The following is a 14,414-nucleotide window of genomic DNA, read 5'->3' on the forward strand; positions in this document are numbered from 1 at the left end:
TGTCCCCTGCAAAAAGTATGTTTACTCACAACTGATTCCATCCCTCTCCCTGCAACAGTCTGAGACTTAATAATGTTTCCATACTAACTCCAGAAGTCGGCTGTGAAGGAACCGTGCTTTTATTGCACAAATGAAAATAAACAATAACCACAAGTTGTGGTGAACACAAGGAGTCCCAAAAGATTAATGGACTCTCTTAGGGTTCTGTTTATATAGAGCTCAGTAAATGAGCTCCAATTGGTGGGCTAATCACCAGTCCTCAGGGAGCTTGTATTCAATGAGCACAATTGGGAGGTCAATTAATGATTACCCATGCATATCATGGGGGTTATCACAGTTTCCAACCTTCTTATCATACTTAACTCTGAGATGAGCTTCATGAGTACATTTGTGTGGTATCACTGAAACCCCTACTTTCCAACTCTGTAATATCATCTGACTCTGTCCCAACTGCAGATTATCTGCTGCTGAAACTCTCATCCCTGCCTCCCTTATCTATAGATTTAACTATAATGAGGCAGTCCTGGTCAATTTCATATGTTCTACCCACTGTGAACTTGAAAACTCTGCTTTGTGTGTCCTAACTCATACCAAGTCCCTTTCAACCATCATGCCTGTGCTTGCTGATCAGCCATAGGCAGCACCTCAATTTTAAAATTCTCATATTTGTTTTCAAATCTCTCTAAGTTCTCACTTCTTCCTATCTCTGACTAAGATAAGCAGATGTCCTTCGCGCATACAGGATAAACCTAGATGGCATATAATGGGTAGGAAAAACTGGTGAAGAGTTTCTACCTTCGCTGTCTCAGATATATTTTCAACATCTCTTGGCAGGATAAGCTTCCTATAAAATGCCTGTAAGGGAAAGCAGCGTGCCATCACTAATTTAGTTTAGTTTATTTATTAATGTCACAAGTAGGCTTACACTAACATGCAAAGAAGTTACTGTGCAAAATTTCCTAGTCGCGACACTCTGGCATCTGTTTGGGTACACTGAAGGAGAATTTAGCATGGCTAATGCACCTAATCAGCACATCTTTCAGACTGTGAGAGGAAATCAGAGCACCTGGAGAAAATCCATGCAGACACAGGGAGAATGTGCAGACTTCACACAGACAGTGACCCAAGCTGGGAATCAAACCCGAGTTCCTGGTGCTGTGAAGCATCAGTGCTAACCACTGTGCCATCCCACTAGAGGGAAGTTCTGTCATTTGACCCAGTCTCAATTTCACTCTGGCCTGTGAGCAGAAAGCAGAATACACAGCCCTAATGTCTTCAAACTTTCTATATTCCCAGAGCCCAGTTTAGATCGATTAACCTAGAATTGTTTATCCAATCCCTTATGAATGATTGTCGCTTTGTAGGATTAAAAATGTAGGACAAGGGTCATCAACTCCAAGCATGCTAATTTTGACAGCATACATTCATTACTAAGTCAATGACACCTGCTGTGGCTGGTCTACATTTGTTGGATGGATGACAGCCATTTAACCAAAGACCTTCTGTACAGCGAACAGGCCATTGGGTCATGATGACATGCTGGTGTCCATGCATTTGCCACAAGGACACAATTTTGCTTTCCTTCTTTTAGGAGGCTGTGTGATTAAACAGTTGGTAGATAGTGTAAATGTATCTAGCTGAGATAGACCTGGTGGTCTTTTCTCACCCTTCTTTATAAAAGTCCACAGGTAATTTATGTTTTAGTTTGAAAATATTAATTAGATGATAGAATTGAAAGCCACATGTCCAAATCTGCCCATCATGCAAAGATGGGTTGTATTTTAAATGGTGTAAATGGAAGCATTATAATTACACAGAGAGATTGATAGATTAAGTGAGTGGACAAAAGCAAATGGATTTCACTGGATGCAAATGTAAGGTCATCCACCTTGAAGCTAAAAAATCAGCATGTTTATTGAATGATAAAAAGCTAGTAGTAGCTGAGGTCCAAAGAGACATAGAGGCCCAGGTACATAGATGATTGTAAAGTGTCATGAACAGGTACAGAAAATAAAAAGGCTCATAAAATGCTGGAATTTACATCTAGAGGACGAGAATACAAAAGGATAGAAGACATGTTTCAACTATTCAAACCCCTGGCTAGATCACAACTGGAGTTCTGCGAGCAGTGCTGGGCACCATACCTTAGAAACGATACACTGGCCTTGGAGGGAGTGCAGTGTAGAATTACTTATGCCCAGGGCTGCGTTTGAAGTGGGGCAGGGGAGGCAGTGCCTGCTCTCCACACCTCAGGAACCAAAGTTGACTGAAATTCATCTGTACATGTTATTTTCATATCACAGCTGCAGCAATTGCATGGACACCATTGAATGGCAAAACAGTTTCAAAGGGCTTAATGTCCCACTCTTATTCCTGTAAAAATTAGTGAAATGCTATGCATTGACCATGCTGTGTCACGAATATCTGTAACATAGCTCAGTCCTGATATTTTACCACACCAGCCCATCCACAGCCATAACTGTGAATAGGCTAAATCACTTTACAGTAGGGTTTCTACCCTCGCTAGAGAAGGATGTTCTCCCCTCAGAATCTACCAGCTAATCCAATTGGCCAGCAGCCAAGGGATCCCAGAGCAAGGTAAGTCTGGGCTATTGGGCTGGTGGATTTGGCCAGCTTGGGGAGAGGACTGGAAAGGTGGGATGGGGGATGTTTGTAGGTTTTAGAGAGCAGGCAGGTAGGAAGAAAGTTGGGATTTTTTTTTAGAAAGGTGGCCCCTTGATGTGCAAAGGGCACCTCTGCCCTTTTAAAAACTTTCAAATAGGAATGGCATGCCCACTGCTGATCAACTGCGCACGCCTGCCGACTGCCAACATCATCCATATTATGGCATGGGCAGTGTATTGTTGGGATCAATTGGCTTGGTAATGAGCTTAATTTGTTTGTCTTAAACTGGACTAAGATAGAGTTGTTACTTTAATGTTTTCTCCTAGGACTTTTCAGATTGGGGTTCGATTAAGGTTTTGACAGGAAGAGTCATGGGTTTGGGTGGAGCTAGGCAAGAGAGAAACACAGTTTAATTGCTGCTTAGAATCTGTAGAGAGCAGAAATAGCTCTTTGTTTCTTTGGCGACTGGAAACTGAGACCTGCATAACGTAAGTCTCTTTCTTTGAAGATCTGCTGCTTGCAATCTTTCTCTGGAAACTGCTGTATGGGAGTCAAAATGCAGGTGTCTTTCTATATCCATCCAGAGGGATTAAAAGCCTGGAAGTCTAGCATCCACATGAGCATATCTATTTTTGCTGCTAATTGGTTCTGAAGAAGGACATATGTCCCTGGGAATATTCCTTAAATTGGAACTATAGAGCTTGATTGCTGTTAAGAATTATACTTTTTCACATCTAAGTATTTTAATTGGTAAAAGTTATGCTAATTCTTTTTGTTATATTTTAACGGTGTTCTTAAATAAAAATTGTTTTAATAAAAACTATCTACTGGGTCAATAGAATCACACCTGGAGTGAAATACTTTATGCCCACACTAATGCCAAAATCAAATAAAGTTGGTGTCTAGGCTAACTTCATAATATCCCTTGAAGTTTCTAATCTGGTCCCTAACAGTCCCCTAGTTCTGGATTCTCCAGCTAATAAAAATATTTTTTCCTCTGACTGCCCTGTTTCCCTTAACATTTTAAAATTTCAGTTAAAAATCAACCCTTAATCTTATAAATTTGATGGAATACAATGTTTATATTTTAAAGTTTAAAAGTCTATAGTTTAAAAACACAGATTTAGACATTATGCAAAGCACATTGATGTTGGATCAATTATTCATTTTAAATCTGGGGCTAAAAGTCTTTTCTAAATTAAACATATTAGTGGATAAGAAGCAAAATCAGGTACATGGCACAGTTCAGTCATGATCTCATTGAATGGCAAAATAGTCTCCAGGGGCTTAATGTCCCACTCTTATTCCTACAAAAATCAATCAGTGAAATGCTATGCATTGGCTGTGACTGTGTCACAAATATCAGTTACAAAGATCAGTCCTATTATTTTATCCATTGCTAATTGTAATTAGAAAGTGAGACAGGCTGACTGCCAGTTATATGGAATGTAATTACATAATATTATAGAAGGCATAACAGCATCCACAGTTGTTATAGCTCGGAGCACATTTATTGGTTAATTCATGTATCCTGTTTGTTGGCGTTAATGTACTTGCCAAGGGAATGTTTGCTGCTGAGATCATCAATTTTGAAACGTGCAGTTGAAGGAAAAATTGATGGAATTTAATCATTCAGCATATTCTGTTAATATCCACGTAAGAGCAAGAATAGTTCTTGGTGATTGTTTTTTAGATAAATCACACAATCAAATCTCTAAAAATCCTTGGGAAGTTTCTTTTAGAAAATAATGATAAAATGAAGAATTAAGGTATACAGGCTGTTTATTCTGCACAGTTCTGTCGATTCATAGTACTGATGCTGTATTTTGTAGCTGGAACTGAACTCTACTTCCTTCCCAAAATATGCATTTTCTAATAATTGAACATATTTTTGATCTATTATTTTGGGAAGGAAAGATACAGAGAAAGAAAGAGGTAACAAATAACTGGAAATATGATATTTATCTTAGATATAAGTCAAAATAAGTTTTTTTAGGCACAGTTTAAGGAATAGTATACAATATTCTGGAAGTTGTGTGCAGAGATCTATATAAAAATACAGTAGTTGCTCAAATAAATTAGAGTGCTTACAATTGGAGATAAGGTCCGTTCTGGCTTTTCAACTCTTGAAAATGCTCATAGTTAACTTTATATTGTGGCTTCTAAGTACATGTACATTTGCTTATGTTGTTTATCTTTAAACATACTTCATAAAATTCATTTGTAGACATAAGAAAATGATAGATAAAATACTGCAGTTTTAATTTGACAATGCAAATGGAACTTCAACACAGTGCAAGAACTGCTTTGTGTTCCAAATGCATTGTAATAATTATAAACAGGAGTAATATAATTCTACTTTGCATTAAGACAAGTTTACAGAAAATGTTGCTGAATAAGAGTAAATGGATACAAGCATGCAGTTATACTTAAGTTACCACAGAACAATCATCAGTTGTCATACTTTTATCTGAACCAAATCCAAAAATGAGGCACAAGTTCCCAGCCTCAAAACAGGAAACACAAAACTATCAATCTCAGAGTAAGTTCTTTTGAGTGGGCATATTGAAGTGAACATCTTGCAGTCGTGGTCTTTATTTAATATTATTCACTGTAAGCCAAGCTTCTTTGTGATTGGTCTTAGATGATATGACACTATCAGAAGTCTGCATTCCAGCCGTCCATATATGAAACTGCCAATGTACAGAAATTTCAGCCATAACTTCTTCCAGAGTTCCTTGTGGTGCAGGGTTGAAAGCATTTATCTTCATTATAGCCAAAGTGGATAGTGCATTGATAGAACAGGTTAAATGCCACACTTCAACTGAGAGAACAGCAAGTAAGCATAGGTAGTGAGCTCTACTTTAAATCTGTCAGTGGAATCAGTTCTGTTCTAGTAGTAGTCATCATAGTTCTTCGGGTTTAAGCAGTAGAGAACGGCTCCCCCAAATGAGAAGATTGTAGCTCCCCAGGCAATGCCATAACCCCAGTTGAACTCATGATATGTTCGCATGGTAGCTGTTTCCACAAACTTGATTGGATACAAAATGAGTCCACATACTTGGAGAACAACTGCAAATAAATAGACATGGTTAAAACAATAGCCATATGTTCCTTTAGCCACAAATATGAAGAATGAAAAACATTCTAATAGTGCAGGCTCTCATGTCTCTCTCTTGCCTTCAACCTACATAACACCTTTTATGTATAAAATTCAGTAACAAAGTGGAGAAATATTTCAGGATTGTGTATCTATTACGCAACACATTATGAAGTTGTCACTGGAAATCATTAAAGGTTAAAATTTAAGTAAGTATTCAGCACTAAACCTGAATATGAATGTCAGAGTTTGTGATATTATTATAATTATAGTAATTTGTCAAAAAATAATAATTTAAAATATTACTTCAAATGCCACCTGCGCTCTGTCCCACTTGTATATATTCCATTAAATAGAACAGTTGGGTTGGGATCACTAAGTATATTAAATGCACATCAATTTCCACAGTCGTCATTTCATTCTGCCCTCATCTTACAAGAGAGCTGATAAACTTAATAGTAAGGGTCCAATTTCTCTGACCGCCCCCATTTATCCCAAGGTGGATATACATTTGAAATTAGAAATTTACACAAAGAACACCAAACACATCTCTTATGCAGGTCAAGTTTTGAACATTATTGAGACTACTTCCATCTTCCAGTTTATTCTATAAACTATAAGATCACAGTCTCTGTCCTTCTTAAGAACTGTGTACAAGATGGAGGACGTCAACCATCACCAGGTTCCATGAAGTTTTCCATGCATTAATGTAGATGGGAGATCTCCTATTTGACATATCTATGTCTAATTATCTCCCTGAAATCCTCATTCTTGTTTTCAAATCCTTCCATATCCTTATCCCTCCTCATCTTTACAATCTTTCCCAGCCTTATAACTCTCTGGGAGATCTCTGGCTTCCCTGTTTGGTTTTTTGAACATTCCTGATTTTTAATCACCACCAAAGATGTCTTCAGCTGCTAAGGTCCTAAACCCTGGAATTCCCTCCATAATCCTCTACAGCTCTTTATTTTCCTCCTTTAAGACACGCCTTAAAATCTTTCTTTCATCTGCTCAATGTCAGCTTTTATGGCTTGGTGTCAAATTTTATTTATTGGTACTTCTGAGAAATGTTTTGGGAAGTTTTACTATGTTAAAGGCACTTTAAATAACAGGCTGTTTTTGAAAATGCTTAGTCAAGCTGAGATTTGGGAAATTGACCCTTTAGCATGTAACCATTTGTCAACCTAGATGATGAATCTAAATTAAAAACAGAAAATGCTGGAAAAAGTTCAGCAGATTTGGCAGCATCTGTAGAGGGAGAAAAACAGAATTGATGTTTCTTCTTCGATTCTTCTTCGGAATCCCCCTTCAACTTTAGTTTCAAAGACAAGTCATATTGGACTCGAAACATTAATTCTGTTTCTCTCTCCACAGATGCTGCTGGACCTGCTGAGTTTTTCCAGCATGCTCTCGGCCTTTTTCAGATTTCCAGCAGGCAACAAAACTATTGGACAACATCAAAGCTGAATCCAATTTATTTGTCAACTAACATTGAAATATTTGGCAAATTACAAGTTGCCAAATTTGGAAACCCATTGAAACCCCAATGTTAAAGCCTGTTGTGATGGCCACTGCTGCCCTAACAGAGATCGGTTAAATTACACAGATCAGTTTCTTTAACTGTGACCTTCTGGATTGATATAATTTGCTGGTACATCAGATAATGAACATACATAGATGGCATGATTAAGACGTAATGCAAAGTCACTTTCTCCTGCTCTGTATGTATATATATGTAAAACACAGAATTGGTTTAGGTTGATTGGCCATGCTAAATTGACACTAGTGTCAGGGGGGATTAGCAGGATAAATATGTGGGGTTATGGGAATAGGGCCTGGATGGGATTGTGGTTAGTGCAGACTTGATGGGCCAAATGGTCTCCTTCTGCATTATAGGGATTCTATGATTCTAAAAGCCAAACAGTGAAAGTGCAGATGTGCATTCCTGTTGTAAAATACAACTGAAACATTTAACAGCTTTGAAATCTGGGCCACGGTTCTCCCATCACGACCCGCAACTTTTCTGGCAGGTCAACATGGAAGATACACATCGCCGGCCTTGTACAGGAATTTGCGCATGCGCCAGGAATGCATGAGCATCTCCCAGAGCCAGCGAACAGTCGCCGGTCAGACCACGCTGGAAACTGATGGGAAGGTGAGTAAGTAATTTGAGCCTTTTTAAAACGTATTTTAAATATGCTTAGCAGATCATTATCAGGAACTTTCAGGTCCCGGTCGAATCTCCCACCCCACCAGGAGTGCTTCATTTTGGCGGGGTTCAGGCTAGTTCCCCATGTTCAGAGAGACCCTGCCGGAATGAAGGCAGGGGACAATCAGGGCTCCCCAGAGGTCAGGCAGTGGGGGCTGATGCTCCTGCCCCTGGGTATGGGCACCCTGGCAATGCCAGCCTGTGCTCCTGGCACTGTCCAAGAGGCAAAGTGCCCATGCCCAGGGGGCACCTTGGCAGTGCTCACTGGGCATCAGGCAGTGCCAAAGGGGTGGGGCCTATTGTGGGCATGGCCTAAGGGCAATCATTAGGGGTAGAGGGGTCCTGCCACCATTCTACAGACAAGATCATTCTGGGATGGAGGGACAGCAGTGATTGGGGTGGACTGAGGTTGCGGGGTGGGGTCAGCCGGAGTGGGGCCTGCCTCCCAGGGGGGTAAATGTGTATGCGCAGGCTCCAGCTCCCACCCCTCTCCCCACTGGGTTTTTAATGATATTCACGACTGGGACCACTGCAATCCACAGAATGGGGAGATTCCGGTGAGAAGCTGAACTGCCAAAACAGTCGGGATTTCAAACAGTTTTCCTGCCAATTCAGCACTTTTGGGAGAATTGCGGCCCTGATTTCCCAATTCCTTTAACATTATTTATCAGATGCAACCGTACCATCTGAAATATTCCAATGCAGGAAGATGGGATTTCAAATTCAAGACATTTAATTGAAAGTACTTTAATTCCTTACAGACATCATCCATAGTGATGGACCAGTTTCTAAGCATATGCTTTTTTTCTACACAACAGCTATGATTCTGAAATGTCACATTGTGGACAGTTCCAATCTTTCTCTAACTTAACATTGTCCAATCAAAAACCATCCCACAACACTGTCAAAAATTCTGCATCCTGGCCCTTTGTTTCATCCCATTCCCAAATACCTTGTTCAGGTTGAACTGGGCAATTTATAACCATGTTTCATTTTACACTGAGTTTTTGGAATAAACCTATTCTTTATCTTGCAGGTGCAGCAGGTGGTCAGGAAGGCTAATGGGATTGAATATAAAAGTAGGGAGGTCTTGCTGCAGCTGTATAGGGCATTGGTGAGGCCGCAGCTGGAGTACTGTGTGCAGTTTTGGGCACTGCACCTGCGCAAAGATATTTTGGCCTTGGAGGGAGTGCAGAGGAGGTTTACTAGGCTGATACCGGAGTTGAGGGGGTTGAGCTATGAAGAGAGGCTGAATAAACTAGGCTTGTACTCGTTAGAGTTTAGAAGAATGAGGGGAGATCTCATTGAGACTTATAAGATGATGAATGGGATGGATAGGATAGAGGTGGAGAGACTCTTCCCGCTCAAAAAAGACAGTAGGACTAGGGTGCACAGCCTCAAGATAAAAGGGGGGCGGTTTAGAACGGAGTTGAGGAGGAACTTCTTCACTCAAAGGGTGGCGAATCTCTGGAATTCTCTGCCCGTTGAAGTGGTGGAGGCTGCCTCGCTAAATATTTTTAAGACACGGGTTGATGGGTTTTTGATAAGAGAGGGGATTAAGGGTTATGGGGAGAAAGCGGGAAAGTGGAACTGAGCAGCGACAGATCAGCCATGATCTTATTGAATGGCGGGGCAGGCTCGAAGGGCTGGATGGCCTACTCCTGCTCCTATTTCTTATGTTCTTATGTTCTTATTATCTATCACCAAGACTGCCCATTCCACTTTTGCAACATTTCTCATCTGTTCCTGAAAGTTCTCCTGAGTTGTTTTTCCATAGTAAAAAGTCTGACAACACCAGGTTTAAGTCCAACCGATTTATTTGATAGTAAACTCACAAGCTTTTGGGGTTTGTCCCTTCGTCAGGTGAATGGAGAGTTCTGGCCTCAGGTTTTTCCATAACCCACATTCTATCCTGCATTAACCCGTCCCCTATCTATTTCCATTGGTTCTCCAGCCTCCAAATTCATCAAATTCAAAATTTGCACCCTCATCAACAAGGTACTCCATGGCTTCAACTCGTCCTTCATCTGCAACCTTTTCTACCTACACATGACAGCACAGTCCCTTCACACTTCCACTCCTGGCTTTCTTTGCCTTAACGCTTTCCCTCTGCATTACTTATGTTAGCTGAACATTCAGTTACCTTGGCCACACATTTTAGAATATTTGCTCTAAATCAGACTGCTTTCCTCACTCTCCCCATATCTTCAAAGCCTTCTCAAAACCTCTCCAAGGCCCTTAGTCATCTTTATCAAATGTCACACTACTGCTCGGATGTATGATTTTGCTTCTGTGAAACACTTGGAGATGATTTACTGCTTCAGGCTGCTACATAAATAGAAATTATTTAGAAGAGCTTTCCAAGCACTCATGTTGAAGACACATCACAGCTTACATTCATAAAACATGCGTGGAGGTTTTTGCCCACAAATGCGCATGTGATTACATTTAATATCATTCTAAATAAAATGGTAAAGATTTAAATGTATTCAGGAATTAAATCATTTGCTTTCTGATGTCATCTTACTTTCTTGCCCTCCACTCTTTAGTTATAGGCCCTGAATTTTGGCTTTTTAGGCACCGGATGTTAGGCGAGGTCCAACAAGGCACAGGAAATCTGTAAATAAGTCCTACATGTCTATCGGTTGCATTTTAATTCAGTCACCTCCTTATCGTTTTGCTTGTGAGTTAACCTGTCCATTCTTGAGTGTGATGTGGATCCACATGATACCCATCTCAATACTAGTATTTAAAGGGACAATCTAAACATGATAGTCGAAGAACTTGGAGTTGGCTTTTAGAGAACTGGAAGTGTGAGTTTAGATCCCAGCCAAAGGATGTGATTTATTTCACAGACAACTTCCTAGATGTGCTGCTGGATGCTGTCAACAAAAAGTGATACTGTTCCCCAGCAACAGGAGGAAGAAACATGTCACTGAGACAAAGACAACATCATAAGGAGTTACAGAGCTCAACCTTGCAGTTGACAATTCTCCTGCATGTCCTGGGGGCTGCCCGGATTGTCACATGTATGCTTTCGATGGCACACAGCACCGTGGGAAGCTGGCAAGAGCTGAAAAGCTGAACCCCTTCTCATCTAAACTGGTGTCATCATTGATTACCATAGTACTTTTCCATTAAACAAGCCTGTCTCATATATTTGTGGGTGGCTGACTGGGTGATCCTGAAAACTAGCACAGCCCTGGGATCATTAGGAAGCAAAGAGATTTAAGGAGCGGTTGTGGTTTTGATTGCTGCTGGTAATATATAGGGACTAGGTGCAGCATGGAATGGGCCAGTGATGGGAAACCTAGACTAGTTAGTGGGCCACATGAGTGGGCATCCTTTATCTCAGTGAGCCACAAGACTGAGATCAGACTTACTCACTCACCATGATCCCATGAATAAGATTAAATACATTTCATACAAGCCAAATATTTCATGATGTGTTACAAAAAATGCTTAATCATTTAAATATATTTACAGAACTATCATCAATTTCAAATGGTAAAAATAAAATATTTACATTTTGGACACAGGGAGTGCACGGTTCTCACATTCGATGTTGCGTGCAATCAGCATGCATCTCACTTCACTTGCCTTTGCTTTATGTGTGTATCACTTCAGTCATACAGGTAGGGGAAAAAAATGTGGTTGCAAATAAGCAGAATGTGGCAACGCAGCATGTGGGTAACGGTCAATATCTTGTGGACTGGACTCAGAACCTAGATGGGTAGCATGTGGTCCCTGGACCATAGCTACTCACCATTGGAGTAGGCCTTCTTCAAGGAGGCTATCTGCCACCATCTGACATGACATTTTGAGCCTCCTGAAACACTACAGCTCAGACACACTCAGAAAATGATCCTCTGCCAGTAGACACGTTTTGTGGGTCAAGTCTCTTGTGATCTGCACCTCTATGCTAAACCTCACTTTCCTGTGCAGCTACAAATCTGTGAGCAGCAGGTGCTTTTGTTGATGTTGACCATCTTGGTCCTTATCTGAAGTCTGATCTAAAATAGCATAAGCAGCACCTATCCGGATGTGATTAAGCAAACCACCAAAATCTTCCAAAGTGTAGACAGCAGCAATCCACTAAAGTGATGTGAACAACCTCTTTTACAATAGGGAGTAAACTGTTGTAAGTAGTGAATATTTCGCAGCATATTTTCCTGAAAGATTGCTTTGGACCCCTTAATTGCCACAGCATGTTTGCCTTATTTTCACTGGTGAGTTTATGGAAGTCTAGAAAACTTGTGGACTCCTGTTAAAGTGTTGAAATGTCATGTTAATGGTGAAATTAATAAATGGAAATTGCCAGCCTTCCTCTCCTAAGACACTTGAGCACATATTGTCAATTTCATTAGTTTAAATCCCCCCTATTTGTGCCCAAACCCACATATCCTTGAAGATTAAAATTCAGTCTGTCTCTCTTCAATCCATTCGAATTGACTTGCACCCAAGTCGGCACCAATTCTGTATGGTGTGGTTATAGAACATAGAACATAGAACATTACAGCGCAGAACAGGCCCTTCGGCCCACGATGTTGCGCCGACCAGTTAAAAAACAATGACCCTCTAACCTAAACCAATCCCTTTCCATCCATAAACCTATCCACGGATCTCTTAAACGCCCCCAAACTAGGCGCATTTACAACTGCAGCAGGCAGGGCATTCCAATCCCTCACCACCCTCTGGGTAAAGAACCTACCCCTGACATCCGTCCTATAACTACCCCCCCTTAATTTAAAGCCATGCCCCCTCGTGCTAGCTTTCTCCATCCGAGGAAAAAGGCTATCACTGTCCACCCTATCTAAACCTCTAATCATCTTATATGTTTCAATAAGATCCCCTCTTAGCCGCCTTCTTTCTAACGAAAACAACCCCAAATCCCTCAGTCTCTCCTCATAGGACCTCCCCTCCATACCAGGCAACATCCTGGTAAACCTCCTCTGTACCCTCTCCAAAGCCTCCACATCCTTCCTATAATGTGGGGACCAGAACTGCACACAATACTCCAAGTGCGGCCACACCAGAGTTGTGTACAGTTGCAACATGACGCTGCGACTCCTAAATTCAATCCCCCTACCAATAAACGCCAAGACACTGTATGCCTTCCTAACAACCCTATCTACTTGATTCCCAACTTTCAGGGATCTATGTACACATACACCTAGATCCCTCTGTTCATCCACACTATTCAGAGTCCTCCCATTAGCCCTATACTCGACACATCTGTTATTCCTACCAAAGTGAATTACCTCACACTTCTCCGTATTAAACTCCATCCGCCACCTCTCGGCCCAGCTCTGCAACCTGTCCAAGTTTCCCTGCAAACTATGACACCCTTCCTCACTATCTACCACACCTCCGACTTTGGTGTCATCAGCAAATTTACTAATCCACCCAACTATACCCTCATCCAGATCATTAATAAAAATTACAAACAGCAGTGGCCCCAAAACAGATCCCTGAGGCACACCACTCGTAACTGAACTCCATGACGAATACTTACCATCAACCACCACCCTCTGTCTCCTATCTGCTAGCCAATTCCTGATCCAATTACCTAGATTACCCCCAATCCCATACATCTGCATTTTCTGCAGAAGCCTTCCATGGTGATAGCACGAGGTAACTGATGCAGTTACAGAGACAGCATACCATCATCTGGATCCCCTCATAATGTACTGGAACAACACTGAAATTTTTGTGTGTGGAATCACAGACATGAACACTCAATGCCCAATTATTCAATGGTGTAGTAGCATATTTGTAATCTGATGTAGTACCTCATCCATCACTAGAACTCGATAATTTGCTACTTTTTTCTGGAGAAAGCTCGTGCACATATTTTTGAAAGAGTGTCTCCGAAAAGCAATTTAAAAAAATAACATTAACCCTTGTGTTACCAGTATTAGAAATCTGATATTTAGATAATCCAGGAAAGATGGCATAGTTGTAATGTATGTTACTGGACTAGTAATCCAGAGAACTTCCAGATGAATAGTCTGGAATCATGAGTTTAAATACCACCACAAATTGGAGCCAATATCCAGGCTGAATATCTGTATCTCTGAAGCAGGCTGAATGTACTGTCAACAGTTCCCTCAGGATAAATGTGACTTTTCAGACTAAAACAAACCCACCACAACAGCTGGGGAAATTTAAATGTAATTAAATGAAAGTGGGATCAAAAGCTAGACTCAGTTATGGTAACAAATAGCCAATTGCATTGTTGTACAAACCGGTTTGCTTCACTGATGCTGTTTAAGGTATGAAATCTGTCAACATTACATGGACTGGTCTACATGTGGCTCTAGACCCACAGAGGCTGACTTCTAAATGCTCTCTGAAATGGGCTTGCAAGTTACTTAGTTTGTAGCCAACTTTTAGAGATAAGTCAAATAAGAAAAAATACAGGGTGTAAAAGCAACCTAACCATCACTTATGGCACAGGCACAACCTTCCCAGTCAAAA

The 14,414-nt window shown here is 40.8% G+C and overlaps 1 protein-coding gene across 1 annotated transcript in view; it reads right to left on the minus strand.

Annotated features, from left to right (window-relative positions):
• Window positions 1-4,389: 4,389 nt before the first annotated feature.
• tmem47 (transmembrane protein 47) overlaps window positions 4,390-14,414 on the minus strand; it is a 58,821-nt gene continuing 48,796 nt past the window's right edge. The window contains exon 3 of the mRNA XM_080203934.1: window positions 4,390-5,697. Coding sequence (XP_080060060.1) covers window positions 5,519-5,697 — 179 coding nt within the window. The 3' untranslated portion in view covers window positions 4,390-5,518. The remainder of the gene's footprint in view (window positions 5,698-14,414) is intronic.

The sequence above is a fragment of the Carcharhinus amblyrhynchos genome, chromosome 15 (assembly GCF_965287045.1).
Source record: "Carcharhinus amblyrhynchos chromosome 15, sCarAmb.v2.hapA, whole genome shotgun sequence".
Taxonomy (NCBI): Eukaryota; Metazoa; Chordata; class Chondrichthyes; order Carcharhiniformes; family Carcharhinidae; genus Carcharhinus; species Carcharhinus amblyrhynchos.